The following is a 24,971-nucleotide window of genomic DNA, read 5'->3' as shown; positions in this document are numbered from 1 at the left end:
GATAAATTGGAGAGGGTTCAGAGAAGAACCACAAAAATGATTAAAGGATTGGAAAACATGCATTATAGCGATAGACTCAAAGATCTAGCTGTTTAGTTTAACGAAGAGAAGGTTACAGGATGACTTGCTCACAGTCTCTTAATACTCTAAGTACAGAGAACAAAACTTTGGTAACAAAAGGCTCTTCATTTTAGCAGACAAAAGGTAAGCAGACAAGATCCAATGGCTAGAAATTGAAACTAGACAAATTCAGATTAGAAATAAGGGCTGTGGTGGATTCTCTATTGCTGGAGATCCAGCTTCCAGATTGGATGGTTTTCTAAAAGATATGCTCTAGTTCTGTCACAGCTATCTGACTTGAACCAGGAACGGATTCTGGGAAGTCCTACAGCTATGCCAGAGGTTAGCTTAGATGATCACAATGGTACCGTGAAGAATCATGGAAATATAGGCCTGGGAGGGACCTCGAGAGGTCATCAAGTGCAACCCCTGTGCTGAGGCAGGACCAAGTAAACCTAGACCATCCTTGACAGGTATTTGTCCAACCTGTTTTTTAAAACCTCCAAGATGGGGATTCCACAACCTCCCTTCGAAGCCTATTCCCAAACTTAACTACCCTTATCATTAGGACTCTTCCCCCTAATATCTAACCTAAATCACCCTAGCTGCAAATTAAAACCATTACTTCTTGTCCTACCTCCAGTGGACAAGGACAACAAATCATCACAGACTTTATAGCAACTCTTAACATATTTGAAGGCTTATTAGGTTCCACCTTCAGGCTTTATTGTCTCAAGACTAAACATACCAGTTTTTTAAAACCTTTCCTCATAGGTCAGGTTTTCTAAACCTTTTGCCATTTTTGTTGCTCTCCTCTGGGCTCTCCGATTTGTCCATGTGATCCTTCTGACAGGTGGAGCCAGCAGCAACCAAGGTTGGGTTCAATATCTAGGAGTTCTTCTTAACAACACAAAACAGAACTGTCTCAAGTGTCTCAACTGCCCAATGATCTGGGAAAACTAACCACCACGCATGGTTGCCTCTAAGAGGCAATATTTCCCCTCTCGCAAGGGCTGAGTCTGTGTACAACAAAAGAAAACTATTAAAAGGGAAAGAGAAGCCAGCATTAATCTGGGAAAACCCACAACGGTGATTCAAAAGCATGTACCATAAGCAAACACCCACCCCAGAGTACATTGAGCAGTGTTCTTTGCCTCAGTTTCCCACCTTGTGGTGTGAAAGTCTGACTATCAAACATCCCTTTAACTCCCCTTTCCCTCCACAGCACCCCACTCACAACTGGCTGTCCTTGGTCAACAAAGGCCCAGGGTTCAGAGCTGCGTTCACATGGGTTCACCTCCTACCCCCAAAAAGGGAAAGGGGGAGCATCAAGCAGTGCCTCTGCTGGGGCTGCTACCTCTGCAACTGGCTCACTGCTGCCGCTTACCTCTGCCACTGTTAACACTGCTGCTGACTTGCTGCTCACTGCCACTTCCGCGATGCCGCGTTCTGAGATTCTACCACGTAGCCCAATTCTTAGTGATTCCCAAGGGTAGTAAGGAGCCTCTCAGTCGAGTCCAACCAGTTCTGTCTTTGAACACTGGCGAGAGAAGGATCAAATGATGTCTAGGACTCTGTAGGTGGAGACCTTAGCCTCCCTCATTGTCACTGGGATTTGGCATCCCTACTGCCTGCTGAAAAAGTGAGGTTCAATTCAGGGTGACCCCTCTCAATCAAGACATGCTAACTGTAGTCCCGGCACCTTTTAAGCATACATTAAGAACAACAACATTTCGTTACCCGTTACTAAAGTGAACTGTAATCCAAACCCAGCCAAAATTGGTTACTTTGGCTAAGCAGCTCTGTCTGCTGAACAGGTAGGCAGAATAGGCGTGTCTGTGCAAATACAGGTCTGCTCCTGAAGTCTTTTCCCCAAGTTCAGCACTAGAGGTCAAGGGAGAGCTCATTCAGACTCTGCTTACATTACATCTTTCCTAAAGTGTGGCGCTCGGAATTGGACACCGTATCCAGTTGAGGGCTCACAGTGCTGAGTAGAGTGGGACAATTACCTCCCATGTCTTACATACAACACTCCTGTTAATACACCCCAGAATGATATTAGCCTTTTCCGCAGCTGCATCAGATTGTCAACTCATACTCAATTTGTGATCCACTCTAATCCCCAGATCCTTTTCACCAGTACTACCTTCTAGCCAGTTATTCCCCATTTTGTAGTTATGCATTTGATTTCGCCTTCCTAAGTGAAGTACTTTGCACTTGTCTTTATTGAATTTCATCTTGCTCAATTCAGACCAATCCTCCAATTTGCCAAGGTCATTTTGAATTCTAATCCCATCTTCCAAAGTGCTAGCAACCCCTCCAGCTTGGTGTCATCTTCAAATTTTATAAGTATACTCTGTACTTCATCATCCAAGTCATTAATGAAAATATCGAATAGTACTAGACCAAGGACTTACCCCTGCGGGACCCCACTAGATATACCCTCCCAGTTGGACAGTGAACCATTGTTCCAAGAATAGTTAGCACTCTTTCACTACAGTCTTTCAACCAGTTGTGTACCTGCTTTATGGTAATTCCCTTGCAACCACATTTCCCTTCCTTGCTTATGAGAATATCATGTGAGACTGTGTCAAAAAGCCTTACTAATATCAAGATTAACATGTCTACAGCTTCTCCCTATCCACTGGATTTACAGTCCACAGATCTCTGCCTTATTTTTCCAGCATAAAAGCTGTTTAAAATCTTTAACAGATATAATTTTGTGATTTTTCTGACATACTTTAACTCCTCAGTTTCTCTTATATTTTTAAAGATTCTTCCTAGACCAAAATGCCTACTTATAAACTGGCTCTTGCTACTTACTGTCCCAGTTCCTGTTTTGCAAATCTTCGTTCTTCTTTGGTTTTCTTTCCCCAGCAACGTGAGTTAAGATCCCCCAACATCACCACTTAGGGGAGGAGTTAGGAAGAAATAGCATTTTATTTGAGGCAGCATCCTCATCTCAGGAATTCCCAAATTCAATTCAAAGTTATTTACCTTGTGAAATCAAAAATGGAGCTATCCCCACATTATATATCTACATTACATTTTAAAAAACTGTTGAAAAACATTCACAGTTGCAAAGTGAAGTATTAAAAAGTTGGAAAAAGAATCAAGGTTGAATAGCTACTCAGTCAGTGAGCACTATCCATCCCATGCACTGAATGTGGTGGGGTCCTCTGGAGAAAGTACTATGTGATTACATAATTAAAAGACAATCGTATTCTATGTGCAGAAAGGGGCAGAGTTAAATTGCATGGGCCGTGTTGCCAACTCTCATGAACTTTTGCAACGCAAGCGATTTTGGCCCCTGCTGCAGGGCTCTTGCAATGACATGAAGAGCTCATGCACTCTTGTGACTTGGAAACAGTCACCTGCAGTCACCACCCTCCCACATGCAGCAGCTCCCATTCCCCTCTCAAACAAGTACCTGCTTCCTGGACCCCTTCCCTCTTCCTCATCCTTCCCAGACCATCCTGCTTCCCCATCCCTCTGCCTCAGCCCTCCCTGTTCCCCAGCCGCAGCAGTTACCTGCCACCCACCTCTCTGGCTCGCTTGCACTTCTCCAAGTCATTCTCCTTGTTTCCAGATCCCTAGAGCTCCTGCTTCCCTAAGATCCCTTCCCTCAGCTCTCAAACAGTGTCATCTCTAGCCTCTCCCTCCCGACTCTGGGACACAGCAGCCACTTGATCCCCCGACTCCCCAGAAGTTTTGTCCCCCTCAGTCACACCTATTCCCTACTGCCCCATCCTCTCAATCGCTCCTACCCCACTCCCCAATTACCCTGAGAGTTTTCTTGGGGGCATGTCTGGTCGCCTTAATCCTTCCTCCGCCCTGCAGGCTTCTATGGGTGACCAGCTGGCTGCACCTTCTGTCTTGAGGAGGTGGCTAAGCAGGATCAATATCCCTCCCAATCCAACGGATGTCACTGTCATCAGGGGAAGCGCCCCACCCCTCCTGCTGGGCTGGACGGTTAGCTTCCACCCTTAGCCAGCTAAGCACCAGGAAGTCCCACCCCAGAAGGCTGGGATTCCCTCCGGCGAGAGCCTACACCTGGTCCTGAGGCCCAGTCAGAGGGACCAGCATTCAGCCTCTCTCCCTCCTACACATAGGAGTCAATAGGGCAGTATATCCCTTCCTCCTTGGGAGGTAAAGAGAGGTCATTCCTCTTCCATCTCTCCCCTTGTCGCGTGTGTGTGGGGGTGTTAAGGCTGGGCCCACCTACTCCCTTCCCCTCCCCCCACTTTCCTGGAGGATACATCTGATCCCTCCACTATCCCATAGCCCTGGGGGACAGGGTATTGTTGCAAGGAGCATTTCATATGACCCTCTTCAATGGCTTTATACCGTCTCCCTGTTTGGAACAGTGCTGCCCTTCTTCCAGCCCCACGTCCGTCTGCCCTTCACCACATGGGCAAAAGAAGGTCCTTCCCCTAAACTAATTCTTGGAAATTACTGAAATGAATACATACATAGAATAATCAATCTGAGGAAGATGGAGCCCGAATGGCCAAAATTTGGTGAAGTTACGTGCAACTGATTACAGAGAGTTATAATGGCAACATAAACTGTAGGCATTGCAAGTGGTGTTAAGTTAAAAAACAAAATCAAAAACGTGGCATGAAATCCTGGCTTCTAACTTCAATAGCCAGGATTTCACCCAAGTGCTTTCATGTTTGAAAACACTAAAAGATTCTTGGATACATTTATTCATAATTACCCAGGGAAAAATATCACATTAGTCATGAAAGGTTCACATCGCCAAAGAATAACTGGAAAGTTCTACAGGACAATCTTTGATGGTTTCCTTTGCTGAAGCGGGAAACGTATCCAAAAAATGGCCATGGTATGTAGCAGCCAAACAAATCAAAATAAATGCAATCACCTTCACTGGTTTGGTTCACATACAATTAATTGTAATAGAGCCAGGGTCTCCCAGAACTTCACAATTGTCACTAGATGTCACACAATGTCAGTGTCGCTGTGCACTCGTGTGTCAGACTGCACTATCACTGCCACAGAGAGGGAAAAATGAGGTCCATCATCTCCTAAAGCACGGGCCCCTACAACTTGAGCTAAATGAGGCTCCCCTTTGGCTGTAGCAGCATTTTGGGTTCAGGTCACATTTAAGCACTTCTGATTCTATCCAACAGAGAAGGCAGTGCTAGAACACACGACCGCCAGTCCATTGTAACATTACAACCACAGCATGTAAAAGTTTTAGATATATACTGCATCTAGTAATGAGACCAGCACCAGTAAGTGTAGACACATTTCAAATCTTCACCACTCTTATTAACTAAAATATTGACTATTAGTCACATGAGCATCATGTTGTATTGACTGGAGGTCAATTTTGAAGAAGGTGCTAACTGGACCTTCTGGACACAGAATGGGGCACAAATAGAGAAGGAAGGAGCTTTGTTAAATTTGAATTGTACAATTATGGACAATAGAAAGACCTTAACATAAAGAGAACTTTTCCCCATATTCTTACAGAATGTATATCACATACCTACAAAATTCAGCTTATTCTCCTAACAAGTCCTTATAAGTAGTTGCATAATAGATAATTACATTCTAGACTTTGAATTTCTAAGACATATGGATGAGGATACATGTCATCAAAAAAACATGCCCTCCTATATAGATTTAGTTGCCAGAACCAATCCACTTCAACAGATTGAGAGCCTATATTAGGGCTTGATTTTACAAGTTGCCAAGCAACTCCTGGGAGGAGTTGCGCAGTGAACTCCCACTCACTTCAAAGCGAGTACAGTGAGCACAGTAACTTCATGGAGACACTTATTACCTCTTGGCATCAGGCCTCCACTTGTGTACGCATTTTCTCATCTCCCTGATGATATGCTCCCAAGACATACGTGAATGGATATTTTGGGGAGTCCTATTTCCAAGCTATTTATTAAAAAGAGATGGGGAAATCTGTTTTTCAATTAATCATCCACAGTTTGTTAATTAATGCTACCTACATGAGAAATGGAAATAATCCAAATCAACAGATTCAGATACAGGATCACTTGACATCTACCATTTTAGAGTGCTTGGATGGGGAACCTTCCCTCTTACCCTTATGGAAGTGCTTATGTCTCCCTTCCCCCTGCTTGCTCTGGTCTCTAGCGTTTCTCAGAGCTGGAGGGAGAGTTCTTAGAGCCACTCAAGACTGGAAAAGGGTCACTTCTACCTTCCTCAGGCTGATGTACATGGGGTCTCCCTGGTCAGAGGTTGTTCCCACCTGCATTGCTTCCTCTATGAGGAACGTACTCAGGCAAAACTCCCTAGACTGTTTAGTGCAACTCGGTAACAAGCTGCAGATACTGCACCTGGAAGGATTTTGTGCTAGTCTGTGACCAGGAACAGCTTGTGGTATGTATTACAGCTTTTAAAGCCAGAAATCCTTGGCATACTCCCTACAACCGTTGGAGGGCCGGAAGACAGGGGAATATGGCAATGGCTTCCTGCCCCAGATGGGGGGTTTCCAAGATAAAGGAACCAGACACCTATTCAACTAATTCCAAACTAACTGTACTAAGACTATAAAATGTTTTGGAACTATTTACAGTGAGAAATCTAAGAAGTCAGTATGAACCCTGAAGCTTCATCCTAGATCACGAGCGGTAAGAAGGAACTATGATACCAGTGGTCTGAGAGTCCCCTTTATTCCACTGGTGTAGATGATAAGAGCAGGGTACATGTGCAGACCACACGGACGCTACTAAAGAAAATTCTTCAGTCCTGGGCACATGCACAACCCTGAAGTGCACTACACATGGGGACAATCACTCGAAGGATACACATTATACAGTATCTTTCATGTTCAGAGTGCTTTACAAACAATATCTACTTGGTCCAGTGCTCTAACCAGGTTTCTCAGACATTACAGTGATGAGGGATGGAGACGGATATAGACAGAGAAGCGTCATAGCTTGATTTCCAGAGGTGATGACCAACCCAGTCTTCCATGAAAGTCGATGTGAAGAGAAGCTGCTCAGCACCTTTGAAAATCAGGCAGTTTGAGTTTTCACCAAGCAGTTTTTAAAGCCCTCATTATTACTATGTTCAACGAGGCTGAGAAAAAAAAACCTGACCATATACCTCAGCCTCTAATGGTCCAGATGTAGGACGAAAGAGAAATAGTGATGCAGAAGGCTTAAAAAAATCAGTGGGATTAATTTATTTACGACCTAATCTACATTTTATGTCCTCATTTTTGAGATTCAGCTTTTCTGATGTAAATAATTTGCAATACTGCTGAAAAAATGAGAACGCTGGTTTGTGCAGAAAGCAGTTAAAGGTGGGTCTAAACCAGGGCTAATCAATAGATGGACTGCGGACCAAATCCAGACTGCCAGACGCTTTTGAACAGACTGCAAAATCATTTTATTTACTTATTATTATCGTTATTTTTTATTATTTTCTCTGGAGTCTGGACCTTGACTATACTTTGACCAAGAAATCTGGACTTGGACAAAAAATTAATTGACTACCCCGGTCTAAGCTATGAGACATAATTAGGTCGGAAGCATGCGACTGACATATTGTTTGAGGAATGGCTCTTGTCAAATATTAAATATAGTGGAAAACCATATAGTAATGCCCCCAGAAGCTGTAGCATAGGGGACCTTTGGCGACTCAGAGGTTCAAACTATGAAAAAGAGCAATGAAATTGGGTTCCATTTCTCAAGAACAGAAGATCTTATTATACCCACTTTTTGGCAATGATGTATTTTTTAAAAAACATGTTCCAAATTCTTCAAAATAGTACAAAACAAGAAAACAAAAAGGTAATCATCTAAAATTTAGGAAGCACGAGAAGGAGCTATTCAGGCTAGATTGGGCTGTGTAAAGATGGAAGGAGCTATCAAAGGGATCTGCGCAAAGCACTTGGGAAAAAGGCTGTCGTACTATAGTAACTCCAGAAGCTCCTGCCAATTTCATTTTAAAAAAATACTGCTGAATCTGTGCGTGAACACACAAGCTACGCCACGGGAAGTTGGCACCTTTTTGCTGTCAGCACAGCTTTTGAGAAAAACAGAGGTGTTTATGAAGAGAACAAATTTATGAGGGAGAAAATGGGGGAAAAAATAGGGACCAGTACAGATGCTGTACTGTTTCTTGTTGCTAAGATGTTTCACGCACTACAGATGAAATACCACACATGCTATTCCAACATCTTTCTTCTCTTTTATTAGATGTTAATGAGAACCTTTGACACATTTTATCAAAAATTTTGAAACTCAATCTGTAAAAGACAAAAGCATATCGTTTAAAAGTTACTATATGCAATCTAGTATTTTGCCCTATTGGAACAAGTTTATCTGTTGACTTAAACACACTGTACACATTGATTTCATGGAACTTTACACACTTCACCCCTAGAAGCATATATCCAGGTTTCAGCTCATCATCCCTACATGGTTTTTTATGTTTATTTTTGAAAAGACAGAATATCTAAAAATACTTTTACACAATATGGCTAATTATAACAATTCCTCTATTTTAAAAATATAGAGAAAAATATAGTCAGTAGTAACCGGCCTATCAAAAACTATGCTGCTAATAAAACATGTTATGAACCTGATTTTGCAATTGGATTTATACGGGCAGACCCTTATATCAGTGCTTACTGGAGCCCCAAGGATTTAACAGGGCTCCACTGGACTTCAATAGAGGACAAGTTTCTACTCATGTGGATCTGACTGGAGGAATGGGACCTATGATCACTCCATACCACATCAAAAGAAAATTTTATACAATCCAGTAAAATTGCAAACCAAAGGTTGGCTTAATTCAAACATCAGGAAGATAAGAATCTTGGTAAGTTAAAATAATTCATTTCTTCTAAGTTTTGGTCTTCAATTAAAGATGGAGAAAAAAGCTGTCAGGCCCTATCATAATCTAAGATAACATCTTTCTTATTCTCATATAGAATACAAAGTTTAGATAACAGACAATGGCAAATTCTGCATCAGTATTACTGAAGTCTCAATGATTTAAGTGGAAAAGTATGGGGTTGAATCTCTTTGGGAAAGATGAACCGTTAATGTCTTAAGACATAAAACTCTCCTCTTTTTTAATTTCAAAACTGTAATCACCATTTCCAAGAGTGTTAATAAAAGCAACGAGCAAAGTTCTACAAATTTCTCTCCTCTTTATGCTTTGTCTCAAAATGGCAAGAGACGGAGACAACAGAAACCTTCATAGAGATTATGTAGGGGCAAATTTTTTTCCCAACAATTCTGGCAAAGAAATGAAGAGTTATTTTGTCTGTACCCACCTTAAAACCTGTCTCACATAGGCTGGAGCCTCTGGGCTTTTGGGGGGGGCCCCTCAAACTAGGGGTAGAATATAACACTGTCTTGTTGCTAACGGGCAGACTCTCTTTTGTTCCCTTCCTAACAGGCTGTGTCATCATTGGTCGTGTGGGCATGTGTGAAGGTGGCTTAGGAGCAACAGCTGCTGACACAAGCAGAATTCATTTCATGCCCTCTGTTGCAGGTGATGTGATCGGGGTAAACTGAGCCTGGAGGAGGTTCAGCAGCAGCCATTAAACAGGCAGTATGGGTCTCAGGTGACATCCTTGGGACTGAGTCAGCCCAGTGTGGAGGCTGCTCTTTGGCTTTGGCTTTAACTAGTGCTTCTCCATTCTTAACTGAGTAGCTCAGGTGCAAATTTAAGGCAACTTTGCGGCCCCTTTGTGCAGCCCTGCTGGCACAAAGTGTCTGTCGTGTTGGCCAGGATGTGATTCCTTGTAGTACAATGCGTTGAATGGAGGCACACAACTTCAATTAACAAGTGCCAAAAGTAGGGCCCCGATTCAGTAAAGCACTTAAACGCACTTTGCTTAAAGCATGTAAGTAGACCCACTGAAGTCAATAGATTACTCAGGTGATCAAAGTTAAACGTCTGCTTCAGTGGTTGCTGAATCTGGGCCTGAATGCTTAATTGTCCAGGCAGTGAAAACATAGTGCCATTCCTTTCCTTTAATAAGGACCTTAGCTCCCCCCGTCCCCTAGTGGTTTTGAAACTTACATCACTATCCACAGAGAACAGATTCATGGATTATAGGGCCAAAGGGACCACCATGATCATCTAGTCTGACCTCCTGCATAACACGGACCATAGAAACTGCAGATTCTGTCATAACTTTTATGAGATATAGCCTCTATTTTGGAAAGATACCCAGTCTGGATTTAAAGACTAAGTGATGGAGAATCCACCAAATCCCTGGGTAAGTTATTCTAATGGTTAATTAGCCTTACTGTTAAAAATCTGTGCCTTATTTCTAGTTTGGATTGTTTTTGCTTCAGTTTCCAACCACTGGTCTCATTATGCCTTTTAACACCACCACATTTACTCATATAGTTTCCAAACTGATGACATATTTTGAAATTAAAAACAAGTATGCGGTTAGTTTTTATTCTGTTATGTTTGTTATGCACATTCAACACTATGGGCCAGATCCCTAGCTGGTGTAAATCAGCATCACCCTACTGACACAGCTTTAGATCTGTTGAGAGTCTGGCTCTATATGCACTAATTTGGGTCTGTATTGGAATATCGCCAAGTTTTTTAATTCAGATTTTGGTACGACAGTATTCCATAAGTGATTCTTGTTTTTACATAGTTTTCAAAATCTAAAATGATGTGAAACATGTGACTTACCTATGGGAATCTCTCCAGCTCTTACAATAGGCATATATTTTGTGCGTGGCCCATCACAATTGCACCCAGGAAGGCCTGAGAAGTACGTCTTCATTGCTATTTTTAAAGGGAAAGCACTTTGATGAACCTAAACAGCACTACAGGTAATCTGTGCAGTAAGTTTGCAGAAACTGGTATAACAAAGCAAGTAAAAAGGGTTCTTTGGTACATCAGCTTCTTTCATATAAATGGCATGCAGTAAAGTATATTCTATTTTAAAACCACCTTGTTTAAATTATTTTACAGAAACTGCCTATAAAATAATATTTTATTGCAAAGAAGAAAAAAAAGTCTTCCTTTTGCAATGAGCTTTAGGGTAAAATTTTCAAAAGCAGCTAAATGATTTAGAGACCTAGGTGCCATTTTCAAATGTGACAGGCTCCTAAATCCTCTTGACTTTCAGTAAGACTTATGGTATATCTATACTTCACAAAGAAAACAAACCACCACCTGTAGCAGCGGCTATCAAAGCCCCGTTAACTGACTAGGGTGTGGGGCTTGCACTATAGGGCTAAAAATAGCACTGTAGACATTCCCATTTGGGCTGGAATCTGGGCTCGTTGACCAATTCCCCTCAGCAGGTGTCAGAGTCCAGGCTCCAACCCAAGCAGGAATGTCTACACAGCTATTTTTAGCTCTCTAGTGCAAGCCAGAGTCAGTTGACCTGGGCTCAAACTCACTTCCACTTTTCTATTTGCAGTGTAGACATACCTTTAGGCTCCTAAGTCGCTTTTAAAAATGGGACTTAAGTCTCTGAATCACTTAGGTGCTTTTAAAAATTTAACCCTAATGCTCATATTTACTAATTGGAATATGCACTAATAGATGTGCATCTTATTAGAACAATTCTATTTATTCACATAATCTTTTAAGTTTGCAAGGTTTCTAAAATAGGAACTGTCACAATGATTGAATACAAATGTGTAGTCTTCACTTTTTCTCCTTGTATTTATAATGCTAATGTTGTCACAATTTGGACTGTCAAATACACATTGTCAACTTTGTCAGGCCAGGTTTAATTGTACGACCATTTCACACAATATAAAGTAGCATGGCTAATTTGACCTACACTACAAGAAGGATGTGGAAAAATTGGAAAGCGTCCAGCGGAGGGCAACAAAAGTGATTAGGGGACTGGAACACATGATTTATGAGGAGCGGCTGAGGGAACTGGGATTGTTTAGTTTGCGGAAGAGAAGAATGAGGGGGGATTTGATAGCTGCTTTCAACTCCTTGAAAGGGGGTTCCAAAGAGGATGGATCTAGACTGCTCTCAGTGGTAGCAGATGATAGAACAAGGAGTAATGGTCTCAAGTTGCAGTGGGGGAGGTTTAGATTTGATATTAGGAAAAACTTTTTCACTAGGAGAGTGGTGAAGCACTGGAATGTGTTACCTAGGGAGGTGGTGGAATCTCCTTCCTTTGAGGTTTTTCAGGTCAGGCTTGACAAAGCCCTGGCTGGGATGATTTAGTTGGGGATTAGTCCTGCTTTGAGCAGGGGGTTGGACTAGATGACCTCCTGAGGTCCCTTCCAACCCTGATATTCTATGATTCCATGACCTAACATATGGAAACTCATATTGTAGTTCTGATTAACCAGATGGCATTTTTTATAGCCATGAAAGTGAGCATGAAAACCTATTTTATGACACATTTTAATATCTGAAAGTTGTTTGAGTCTGCTTTTTACTAGGGCTCTCTATTAAGCGCAATTAACTCACTCGATTAACTCAAAAAAAGTAACCATGATCAATTGCACTGTTAAACTATAGAATACCAACTGAAATTCATTACATATTTTGGGATGTTTTTCTACATTTACAAATATATGGATTTCTTATGCAACACAGAATACAAAATGTACAGTGCTCACTGTCATTTTTTATTACAAATATTTGGGGGGAGGGATAGCTCAGTGGTTTGAGCATTGGCCTGCTAAACCCAGGGTTGTGAGTTCAATCCTTGAGGGGACTGTTTGGGATCTGGGGCAAAAACTGGAGATTCGTCCTGCTTTGAGCAGGGGGTTGGACTAGATGACCTCTTGAGGTCCCTTCCAACCCTGATATTCTGTGATTTGCACTTCAAAAATCTAAACAAAAGAAACAATATTTTTCAATTCACCTCATATAAGTAGTGTAGTGCAATCTCTTTATCATGAAAGTGTAACTTACAAATGTAGATTTTTTTTTTGTTACATAACTACACTCAAAACCCGAACAACGTAAAATGTTAGAGTCTACAAGTCCACTCAGTCCTACTTCTTGTTCAGCCAATCGCTAAGACAAACAAGTTTGTTTATATTTACGGGAATGATGGTTGAAGCATGAAGGGACATATGAATCTTTAGCGCATCTGGCATGTAAATATCTTGCGACGCCTGTTACAACAGTGCCATGTGAACGCCTGTTCTCACTCTCAGGTGACATTGTGAACAAGAAGCAGGCAGCATTATCTCCTGAAGATTGTAACCAAACTTGTTTGTCTGAGTGATTGGCTGAAGTAGGAGTGGACTTGTAGGCTCTAAAGTTTTACATTATTTTATTTTTGAATGCGGTTATTTTTTGTACATAATTCTACATTTGTAATTTCAACTTTCATGATGAAGAGACTGCAGTACAGTACTTGTATGAGATGAACTGAAAAATACCATGTATTGTGTTTTTTACAGTGCAAATATTTGTAATAAATTAAGTGAACACGGTACACTTTGTATTCTGTGTTTTAATCGAAATCAATATATTTGAAAATGTAGAAAACATCCACAAATATTTCAATAAATGGTATTCTGTTGTTAACAGTGTGATTAATTGTGATACATTTTTAATCACTTGACAGCTCTACTTTTTACATAATCTATTATATATAACCTGTACATGTCCTCATTCCAGTTGATATTGTTGGTTTTTTGTTCCATAGTAATACAAAATGGATACTATACTGTATATACATGTGCAATTCTAAACAAGTCCTGAGTAATTTTAAAGTATGAGTAAAACCTCGTAAATTCTAATTTGTGCAACTAAAATTCAGATAAGTGTTACTCTACTGTGAAGAAACCAACTATTCCAAAATATATAGCATTTTACCTTAGTTCTGTGCATTGCTGAGAGCTCTGTAAAGTGCACGATATACAGTTACATTCCGGGTCATTAGACAATGAGAAAAGATGCTGACCTCATTCTTGAATAACTATTGTTTCCTTTCTTTTAATTAATGGCAAGTGATTCATTCGGCATCTGTATAATCAAGCGTGGAAGACTTTTACAGAGTTTGAATTAAAATCCTCTGCAGTACATATTTTGTAAATGTTCAAGTCACAGGTCCTTTGATTCTTATAAGGAACACTGTACAATCAAATAGTTAAACTGTGCTTCTTGGGATAAATAAATACCAATGGAGCGCGAGTATCATCTCAAATGCCACACTATGTTAAGGGGAAATGAAAAACAGGAAATAATCTTAAGAAACAGCTTGGTGGAAACTGAACATTAGAAAAACTCCCCTTATGACTACATAACCACAGTAAACAGGAGATAATCTTGCAGTACTATAATGAATTGTCTGAGCAAATGTAAAGGAAGCACTTTCACTAATGAGTGGATCCCAACACAGCATGAGAATTAGAATTTTTGTACATCATTACCAGAGCAACTAGCGCTAACAAATGTTTGTATATTCCATGCCAAGAAAATGCAGGCACTAAATACGACAACCGCTAAAGGATGAAGGTCAGCATTGTTGCATATCTGTTTTTAACTGGCAAAATTTCAGATGGAAATTTTCAGGCATGGAGATTGAGTCTTTGTTTGCATTTTTCTGACACCACAGAATGGAAGGCACAGCTTTGGATTCTGCTCCACTGGCAAAGAGTCCCGGGCACACAGTTAGCCGGTCCCGTGGCTGCTGTAGTCAAACACTCCTTTCTTGAAGAATGGTGAGAACTCACAGATGGTGTGTTTTGACAGGGTTGGTCCCACTTTATCGATGTGTAATGGAGATGATGGAGACTTGAGCATCATGCAGAAAAAGTTCCTGAGGTATTTCTGGGAAAAGAAATCCACTATGTCACAGTGTTTTCATGATCACTTTGGTTACAGTCATTTTCAAGAGTTAAATACAAGGCAACATAAAAAAAGCGAAACAAATCTCTGTGAACTTGGAAAAGTTCATTTTAATAACTAACCATACTTAAATACCAACCTATAAAATGTGTCTCTGAAATGTTTATGTTGTGGTCAGGCAATACAACAAAAATGTTTATTATATTCTTCTCCTGCCAGGATTGTTACTATTTTGCTCTACCTCCAGCTTACTCTCTGCTAATCATGGTTTACCAATCATGGCTTACCAAAGCTAGCAAATATTGCAGCAGGTCGAAAAACTCAAAGCTACTTTATAGGAATTTCACTAAATATGGATGAAAAAGAACTTTTCAGCACCTAAGTACCACGATCATTAAATTGAAAGGGAATTGTTTTGATCACAGTCATCTGTATAAATTATACATGTGTTCCTTATTGTCCAGCTATACCGAAAGGACAGGAGACACATGATATGGTTTTAATAAGGCCGCAACATTATTATTAAATGTCTGGGACTATCTGGCAGATAAAAGTGTACAGTGCAGGTAGCCCCATGTTCATTCAATAACTATCCTGGAGGCTTCTACCACCCTAACCCCCTTTTCCATCTAGGTCTCCCAGCCAACCCATTGCTGGGACCTTATCCACCCCTCCTCGTAGGAGGGTTAAGGTGGGCTATATGAAAGGGCGGTTGGCTCGCTGCTAGACCGTTCATATGAGCCCCTGACTCGCCCCTCTCCCCACCTGTAAAGCACTGTTCCCCCTCCCTTCGGCCAACTGGACAATAGCCCCCTTTTGCCCCTCCACATAAAGGTATGGTGCAGTAATTATCTCTGAACTGGTTCCTTCCAGTGAAATCCACCCTAAAACTGTCTAAAAGAAATACAAAATGCAAGAAGTGTTCCAGTTCCAAACAGTAATATTTACCAACCATTCCACCGATTGTATCCATTTACATCGTGTGAAATTGTGGCAGTAACATCATAAAGGTCACTTTTGCAAAACCGATGGCGTTTCTTTAAGTAAGGTTTTGGGGGAACATGAACGTTTAGTGCTATTTAACAAACAGCGCTTGGCATGTTCAAATGAAATGTGGTAGATAAAACATATGCTGAGGCAGATGCACAGACCTGTACTAAAGAATAACCAAAAATATCACCTCCCTGACTCCATGCAAATAGCTGCAAGGGAAATCTTATCTAAAGTAAAAGGATAAAGTCTTTTGCTCTGCTACAGACTGGATTAAAAAGATAACTGACTCGTCATATCTTTAGATATTACACACAAATCATGCATTCGGGGGGAGAAATCTATTTAGTACAATATCCTATGATGAATGTGATGTTCAGTTACCTGAATGCAGCATACAGCCCTAATCCATCCATTCTGGGAAGCAGTCACCCTAATTAAAGTCCACATTACCTGCTCTCTTTTCAAGAAGAACTTCTCCATAATATAACAAGATATTTATCCATTTGCTGTTAAGAGTCTTGGAAACAAACTATATTAATGTCACGGAATGCAGGGTAACAAAAAAGCAGCTGGCACATAAGCTATTCTCTTGGCAGGACTGGTGGATTTTCTTTTTTATTCAAATCTCCCACAGGTTGTATTAATGTTCACAAAAGAAATATTTCATTACGAAAACGCCTTCAAGATGAATTCCAACAGACTAGGAGATAATTTAAAGCAGGCAACAGATGTTGTGACAACATTTGTCATAATTAGTTCACGAAGTAGGGTCCCTTAAAAAAAAATCCCAACCCAATAAAGCCTGAAGGATGAATAGGGAAGTAAATCAAATGTAAAAATATAACACTCTGCTCGAGTTTTAGTAGTGGAAAGTTACTGCAGTAACTCCAGTTTACTGGATCTGAAGGTTCACAGAAGGCACCGATTTTTTAGTCACAGTCATTAGAAAGGAAATTGTATTCACCTTGGTCTGTGTGGCCAGGTGATTTACTGCCATGCCTTTCCTGTAAAGCCACTATTCTTGCTGTAGGCTGGGCAATTCTAATGGTAGTAGTACAAAGAAGCTCTGTGCTAGGCGAGTATATGTACATGAAATGAAAATGGTAACAGCAGCAACTACTGGTTCACATAATTTTCCCAGATCTGCACAGAAATCACGGTTGGAACACTACAGCTGGCTGGAAAGTGGAGAACAAATTGTGAAAATGTTACCCCCCTCCCATTTTTTTTTTCTGCTGAAATTTTGTTTTGAAGTAAGATTTCAACGCCATATACTGCACTCTAGTAACACCATATATTGTACGTCAGTATGTGCTACCTTGTTTAATAGCCTCTGGATCAGGGCTCATATGCAGCACGAAGTATGATGCTGAAGTGCAGCATGGGGCCGCTGTGCCCTTCACCCCATACTGGTTGGTCGAGATGTGCTGGTTGGAAGTTAAAGATTCCATAATACAGTGAAACATGTCCTGATGTCCTAGCCCACATGTGAACTAAGGCTGCGCACATTGTTGTCATGACTTCCTATCCAGTCACTACACTAACAGTGCCCGACTCAAAGCCTTGCTGTCCCCCAAATGTGGAACGTACTACAGCATATCAACATCTATTTCTAGTCTTGCAGTGTTCACTTCTAAGGTTAACAATCGAACTCACTATTACAAATATTCCAAGGGACATGTTCTTTTGACTTATTTTATTTTTCATTCTGGTAAATGCTTTCAGAACAGTAAGGATTACAATATTCACTTGTTCTGGATTATTTAGTCTAGCAATCAGTGTTCAAAATGTACTTCTGAGTTCATGTTGCTACTAGTGTTTACATTGTTAAATTGTTGGCTTACAAAACACCCACTGTAATTGTAAATATCTGTTTTCCAATGATGGCATGGAATCTTGGCATCATTAGATGGACAGCTCTTATACTTAAACACTTTAACATATATTTATCATCAGTCATTTGGTCCAAGCATACACTAAGAAATATGAAAGATTACTTTGTACAGGAATTTTATTACCACTGTGTAAGTAAATGTTTAAAGCAGGAATCCATTCTGTTTTATTCTTAGGTTCAAAGCATGCTAGAACTGTGTCCCCAAGATCTGAAAGGTGAAGATTCTGCCCTTTTGGTTTGTCCTACTTTTTCATGTCCTTTAGACTGACTAACTTGAGATCTATATTATGTGAACTACACAAACTTAAACCTCAGAGCTTTAACCTTGCATGACAAGTATCCCTGCGGGAGAAAAACCTAGAAATCTTTGCAAGCCTCAAAGCTGCTTCTTTTGTTGAACGGGCCAAGCTGCTTTCCCTTCATTTTCATTTGGTGAATGGTGAAATTATAACCATTTAAAGTTTTAAAAAACTATTATTTTAATAGGGTTCATTCTATAACTGTAGGCCAGTGTTCATCTGATGTGCAATGTCATTCTAATGATTTCTGCACTGCCTCACTAAGTGGGGACCTCATAATTTTACATATTTTAACATGAACCCATAACTTTATTTAACAGTATTAAAATTGAAAAGTTTTCTGGAATGTAAAAGGATTCTTATCTTCCATTCAGTTGTGGCATATTAACAGAGAACACAACTCAATTATATTGTTCTCATATGTTACAAAGAGTGACAGCTTTGGAGACCAATCACAAAGTTTAATAAGAATTAGATTTTTTTAAATTAAACTTTGCATTGTTTTAAAACTCATCAGCTGCAGTACTTATAGAAGGTGAAAGAAACTTCCAGCATCACGGATTTGGACTATAGGGTTTTCCCAAACTTGCTAACTATTTTTTACAGCACGTTTCTTGTAACATTGGTAATTCTCTTGAGCTTTGGGCTTCACAACCCCCACAATAATGAAATATTTTGCTCTTGTATTTAAAGGAGTTCACAGAGTTTTACAAAACTTAATGAGTTAAGCCTTACAGAGCATGGTGAGGTAAGAAATAATCCTCACTTCATAGTTGAAGAAATTGAGGTACAGATATTAATAGATTTGCCCATGGTCTCACAAAGAATCAGTGGCAGACTAGGAAAAAGAATGCCTAACTTGTTAATCCAACTCCTATCATTGGACCATCTTTCCCTTTATTAAAATGCTAGCCTTGCTCAGACCCAGCCATATAACTACTATATAATCTTTTAACAAAGGAGTACAGTGTTGCAAGTTTTAAGCCAAATCTTGGTTTAAACTATTCATAGAGGAAAAGCACATGGCTATTTTGTACAGAAAAGATGAAAATACTATAAAAAGGGACAGGTTTCAAGCTTACTCACTATGAATAACACATTACTCTGCAATTAGTACATGTGGGTTTCAGTGGGAGTACCTCAGCCTAAGATACTCCTAAGCATGAATAAGGGTATTAGAATCTAGTGCAAAATGAGCAGGTAAACCGGAGTATGGTTAGCTATGACGGCTTCCAAGCAGTGACAAAAAGAAACAAAGATCTGCTTAAATGGCAGACTCTAAAAGACACTGATTGCTCAGGCATCCCGTGTCACTGCACAACTCAGAATGTTAGCCAGCTTGATCTTTCTCAGATCATTAGATCCATCTAATGGGGGAAAAGGGGAAACACCTTCCAGATGTTTTCTCTACCATTTAATTTTAAAAAAAGTTAAACATATTAGTTCTTCTCTCCCCCTCCCAGAGGTGTCATGAGGAGTAACTGATGTTTTTCTGCAGTGGTTTTCAGATGTGAAGCACTATATAAAATGTTAGGTATTATTACAAACTATAGGAATCTGTTAAGAAGCAGCCTTCCGGAGATGGCATGCTGACACACACAGACCTGAGGCAGTGACTCATGGAGAGAGAGCGGATTTGCAGAGTGCACTATCTGAGGTGATCCTACAAAAGGAATGGTGAGAGCTAAGGGTTTCATGTCTTCTCTCTAGAACTGGGCTTTGCAACATTTAGTCATTTCTAATTCTTCTCTTGGCCTTTCTTCCTTGCTTGTTTGCAAGAGACTCAGTAAATGGATGAGTCTCAGTAAATGGATGAGTGATAGCCCAATAATAGGCAGCAGGCACAGCTATACATATCATGGAGAGGGAAAAGAATGAAGATGGAACTCATAAGGAAGAATGGCGCTGAGGGGTTGCAAACTGAACTAATTCTGAACCATTGGGACATTATCTAGTTCTGGGGTGGGCAAACTACAGCCCATGGGCTGGATCTGGCCCACGGGATTGCCAGCCTTGTGTCGCTCCCAGAAGCGGCCAGCACCATGGGTCCTGGGGCACTGGGGGGTAGAGGGCTTCATGCGCTGCCCTCGCCTGCAGGCATCGCCCGCCCTGCAGCCAATGGGAGCTTTGGGGAGGTATCCGCAGGCGAGGGCAGCACGTGGAGCCCTCTGCTCCTCCCCCTCCCTTAGGGACGCGGCCTCAGCCTGCCTGAGCCCCGCTGCGCGCCACTGCCACCCCGGAGCTGCTCCAGGTAAGTGGCACCGGGCCGGAGCCTGCACCCCGAACCGCTCCAGCACCCCACATCCCAACCCCCTGCCCTACTCCGCACCCCTTGCCGTGAGCCCCCTTATCCCTTGCCTTGAGCCCCCTGCCGCACCCCTCATGAACCCCAACCCCCTACCCGGAGCCCACTCCTGAATCCCGCACTCCTCCTGCACCCCAACCCCCTGCACCAGACGCCTACAGAGACACAGCTGCATCTCTGCAGCTGCGCAGATTGAAATTTGTAGCGTGGAGCTGCCTTGGGTAGGTTTCCCAGACCTAAAGAAGAGCTCTGTGTTAGCTCAAAAGCTTCTCTCTCTCTCTCTCTCACCAACAGAGGCTCGTTCAATACAAGATTATATCTCACTCACCTTATCTCTAAGAGTTAAACAGTCAGACTTGCATTCAAGGTTCTTTTTACAAGACTGCTTCACCCATCCTTGCTAAAAATACATTGGCATCAGTTCTTTTCCAAGTTATCTTGGAACATATTGCAAAATATCCTAAAATCAACTCTAGAGTAAAATATATGAGCGTACTAGCTTCTCTTATTCAATATCTTGAATATTATATATTTCATGCACTTTATATAGTAATTAGTCACCTCTAGATCCCCACACTACTGTATATACACTGAGGTCACTGTGGGCAGTTTCAATTTTATATGAAGGGGAAAAAAACCCTAGTGCCTGAGAAAATATTTAGTGTTTAAAAGCTGTTATTTCTTTGAAAATCTAAGCACAAATGATAAATTTCTAGAAATGTTATAGTATCATCTGGTCCTGTATCTTTTGTAGGGAAAGAATCAAGTTTTGGACTTTGCTTATAACAAAACTATAGAACTAAACAGCACTGTCATTAGTGGACAAAGTTTTGGAAATCTCATTTTAATAAAAGAAACTGTAAATACCTCTGTACCTATTATAATTCTACACACATGCATCAACATTAAACCAGAGCCCTTCCCCTGCAATTAGATAATTTGTGTAAGCACAAAGGTAAGAGGTTGACCAGGACATGTAGGAGAAAGAAGAATGACACATAAATGGATTTAAAGCAGCACACCACAACTGCATCAGTTACAATATTAAAGGGAGGGAGACCTGCCTCAAAGTTCCAGGCATTAATTGGGCCCAGTGCTTGGTGAAATGGCCTCATGCTATATAACCAAAAAATATGAAATGGGTTCCTTTAGCCAAACCCTTGCTACTCAATTCATGATTCAGCCTAATGCTGAATCGCATCACCGGCTCCTCCCACCCAAGCAATACTGTTTCCTGGTAGTGGCGTCTTCAACCTTTTGAAGGTTAACAGAGTTAAGGCGGCTTATACATATTTCCTACCAATGGAATTGTAAAAATAAATCAAGACAATCGCCATTTAATATCCAGATCACCCTCAATTTGCATGCCTTAGGTTACAATCCCTAACACCCACTCAGACGTCTCACCTCCACAACAAACTATCTTTCAGTTTCACCATACAGCCATGCATAATGCACATAACCAATTCTTCAGAATCTCACACGTGTAATCTTAATTCTGGCCTCACCAAAATTAAGTTCTCCTGCTGACAGACAGGTTTCAGATATCGACAATGTGCTAAGGAAGAAAATCTAAGGTTGCAGCTATAGGGACTCCTCAGGGAGGAGCCAGAGAGCGAAACTTGCCAGGGAGGGAGAGAGGTGTGTGTGTGTGTACAAACATCAGAGCATCACTGATTCTCCTGTAAACTGGTTGTGTTTGCTAGGAAAGCATGAATACAGCAGTTATGATGAATAATGCTAATAACTTTTTTTAAACTAGCCTATGTCTGAGTTGTGTGCAGGTACATAGATCTGAACTTCAACATGCTAGAAGCAACCCGTTTGTTAGTGGGATCTGAAGGAAATACTAGACTGCAAGTCTCAATTTTAAAACTCATGTTACTGAAAATATTTGTTATTCTCCAAAAAATTAACTCTGCCCAAGAGCAAGTGTTGTGACTCTGGTGCATGTCCACAACATTCTCCTTAAGTTACAAAAAGGATTTAACCCCCATGAGAACTACGAATCTGAGCACAACCTGAACTATGGAGGATGCCATTCTCAGCAGGTGTAAGTCAGTGCAGCTCCAGTGAAGCTATGGCAATTTATATTAATGAAGGATCTGGCCCAGAGTTGCTACAGATGTCTTCATAATATACACACAGCACGAAGATCAGGGATAACATTTTCAAAAGTGCCTAAGTGACTTAGGAACTTAAGTCCGATTTTCAGAACTGACCTAGGCGCTCAGGAGACTAAGTCCCAACAAAACTCAATTTTAGTCAGAGTGATAACAAACAACTTGAATTCAATATATTAATATTAAATTTTTGTTAACATACAAAGCATTCTGACAGAGGCTGGTTAAAATTCAAGGTGAAACTGCTATTCTATCTTTGCAAAACCAAACTTTTCATTATAGCTATTTAGATAATTTTTCTGTTCAAGTCTAACAGCATGAGCACATTATGTTGAATTATTATTCTCCACCATCAGTTGAATTAACTTCTAAAGTCAGTCTAGTTCACGAACTGCAATAATATTCTGCTTGATATTACACTTTAACAAATGAAATTCATTTACAATCTATGGGACTTAATATTTCTTACAATGTCTGCATGTTAAAAGGTTACATTCATTGGCTTTATGTAGTTCCAATAAAAACCATACCCATAGCCTGCCACAGAACAACTGTGATTTACAGTTGCTATATCTGTGTGAATCTGCTTTTGGAAGTAAAAGGCCATATTAAAAAGATCAAAACAGACCTAGCTAGTGAAGGAAATCATTCTTTTCTCCAGAGCACAAGTCAAAACAAATCCTGTCAAAACCTTTTCACAGACGGCAACAAAGGAATTGAATTTACTACGCATCTCTTGGCCAGCAGTGACAGCATGTCATCTGCTAGAGTGGCCTTGGTAAATAGCTACCAAAGTACTTGACATGCATCACCTTCAACTTCCTCTGGTGAAATCAAAAACTGGAGGATGACTGATAAACTTGCCTCAAAAAAGGACAGTAATGAGTTGCACCTTGCGTCCTCAATCGAGAGCTCACTTTATCGATACACTCAGCTCCAGACTGTGGTGGGTCGTTATTGGAAAGCTGTACAGGTATGGCAACTATTCAACTTGCTTTGCAAGAGGATGTTGAGGAATATGTCTTGAACGGACAGCAAAACAAAATGTAACTATTACCAACACTAATGTGATATTAAACTAAGTCTGAAATAGGTTAACTCATACATTTTGTAATCAACATTAATGGTTCCCTCCTTTTTATGATACTTTAAGAAAATTTGTGAAAAGGCTGAAAATTCTGAATCATTGATCCTATTTTTTTCCTTTGAAAACACAATGTATTGCACAGAAAAGTTTATATTTTTATTGCAAAAAATCCAGTGCACCTTAATCCCACCTATTTTCTCTGGCTGTGGCACACAACAGTTCACTCTCCTAAGTGCTGTAATTCTTTGGTCTAATTCTGATTGTTGGGTGTAGCGAGGAGATGGCTGGATGGTGTTTAATGGCAGTGATATACTGGAGGTCAGACTAGGTGATCTGGTGGTCCTTTCTGGCCTTAAATGTATGACTTGAGGGGGTGCCTGAAGTTAAACAACTGAAATCATATTTAGGAACCTAAAAGCTGTTTGCAGGGTACTTATAACAGTCAAAAGTAACGTTAGACATCCAGGTTTGCAAATTAGATTTGCAAATCCAGTCCTGCAAGTGCCCGACAGTAAATTACTTTTGGTCACTGGATTGAAGTGAATCAATCCAATAGGTAATTTCAGTTACCGATCCGTTCAAGTCTAGTAGACCCCTTTTTAGGGCTAACTTGGAGGTCTGAACTGAACTAATCATGAACTAATCAACTCTTCTCCCTATCAATATTATTAGAATACAATATCTTGTGTTCTGTTTGAATCTCAATGGAGTTTATTCACGATATATTTCGTAACCTGCATGTAGATTAAGGTAGAGTATGTAAGTGTTTGGTGCATGTAGAAATCTTAGTTTCTTCTTATTTGTATCTATTAAATGTAATCATTAGGAAAAATCATTCACTTTTTGAAGACGGTGCCTGATACAAAGACGACAGTGCCACCCAAAAATGTTGGAATGTTTAATCTCTTCACCGCTGACAGCTGCTACAGCTCCCACTATGAACACTTCCACTTCAAAGGGGATGTACCTGGTGCCTCTGGGCAACACTGGTGGTGCACTGGGAATCACGAACCTGATATGTCATATAGCTTCAAAGTGGCTAACTAAATAGGTTTTATTTCCTGCATGCAAGCCAGTGCTTCATTTATAATTTTTGTTTTTAAAAATATTTTCTTAATGCAAATATAGGTTATAAGAGCCCCATCTAGCTACCTTTCGCTAAAGCAATCATCCTAGAAATGCGTTAACATATTTGATATTCACAAAATCAACCTACTATGCTCTCCTTTTTGGGCTAATGTCAGTTTCTTTCCTGTCGGAGTTTCCATTATAGTACCTCTCTTATTTTAGGGAATTAAAAAAAATGGTTCTCCAAAACAAGCAACATTTCAAAGTTCAGACGGTCTCTGAGACCATGCAACTGGCACCTTCGCCAGTACAATCAAGTGCTGCAAATCTTCAATATTGTTTACTCTTTCAATAGCAAAAT

At 40.5% G+C, this 24,971-nt stretch overlaps 2 protein-coding genes across 4 annotated transcripts in view; one reads left to right on the top strand and one right to left on the bottom strand.

Annotated features, from left to right (window-relative positions):
- The window catches only part of KIF16B (kinesin family member 16B), a 274,972-nt gene that overhangs the window by 23,203 nt on the left and 226,798 nt on the right, over window positions 1–24,971 (bottom strand). The window contains exon 27 of one of the 3 annotated variants that reach the window (XM_074949615.1): window positions 13,616–14,823. The exons of 1 other annotated variant lie outside the window; for it this stretch is intronic. In XM_074949615.1, the coding sequence (XP_074805716.1) occupies window positions 14,665–14,823 (159 nt within the window). In that variant the 3' untranslated portion in view covers window positions 13,616–14,664. Of the gene's footprint in view, window positions 1–13,615; window positions 14,824–24,971 lie in introns of those variants that run through there. One more of the 3 variants, XM_074949616.1, reaches the window with a different exon arrangement.
- MACROD2 (mono-ADP ribosylhydrolase 2) overlaps window positions 1–24,971 on the top strand; it is a 1,526,954-nt gene that overhangs the window by 1,419,423 nt on the left and 82,560 nt on the right. The gene's annotated exons all lie outside the window — the stretch shown is intronic.

This window comes from Natator depressus, chromosome 3 (assembly GCF_965152275.1).
Source record: "Natator depressus isolate rNatDep1 chromosome 3, rNatDep2.hap1, whole genome shotgun sequence".
NCBI lineage: Eukaryota > Metazoa > Chordata > Testudines > Cheloniidae > Natator > Natator depressus.
Note: the sequence above shows the minus strand (reverse complement) of the source record. Positions and strands in the feature narration are given on the sequence as shown.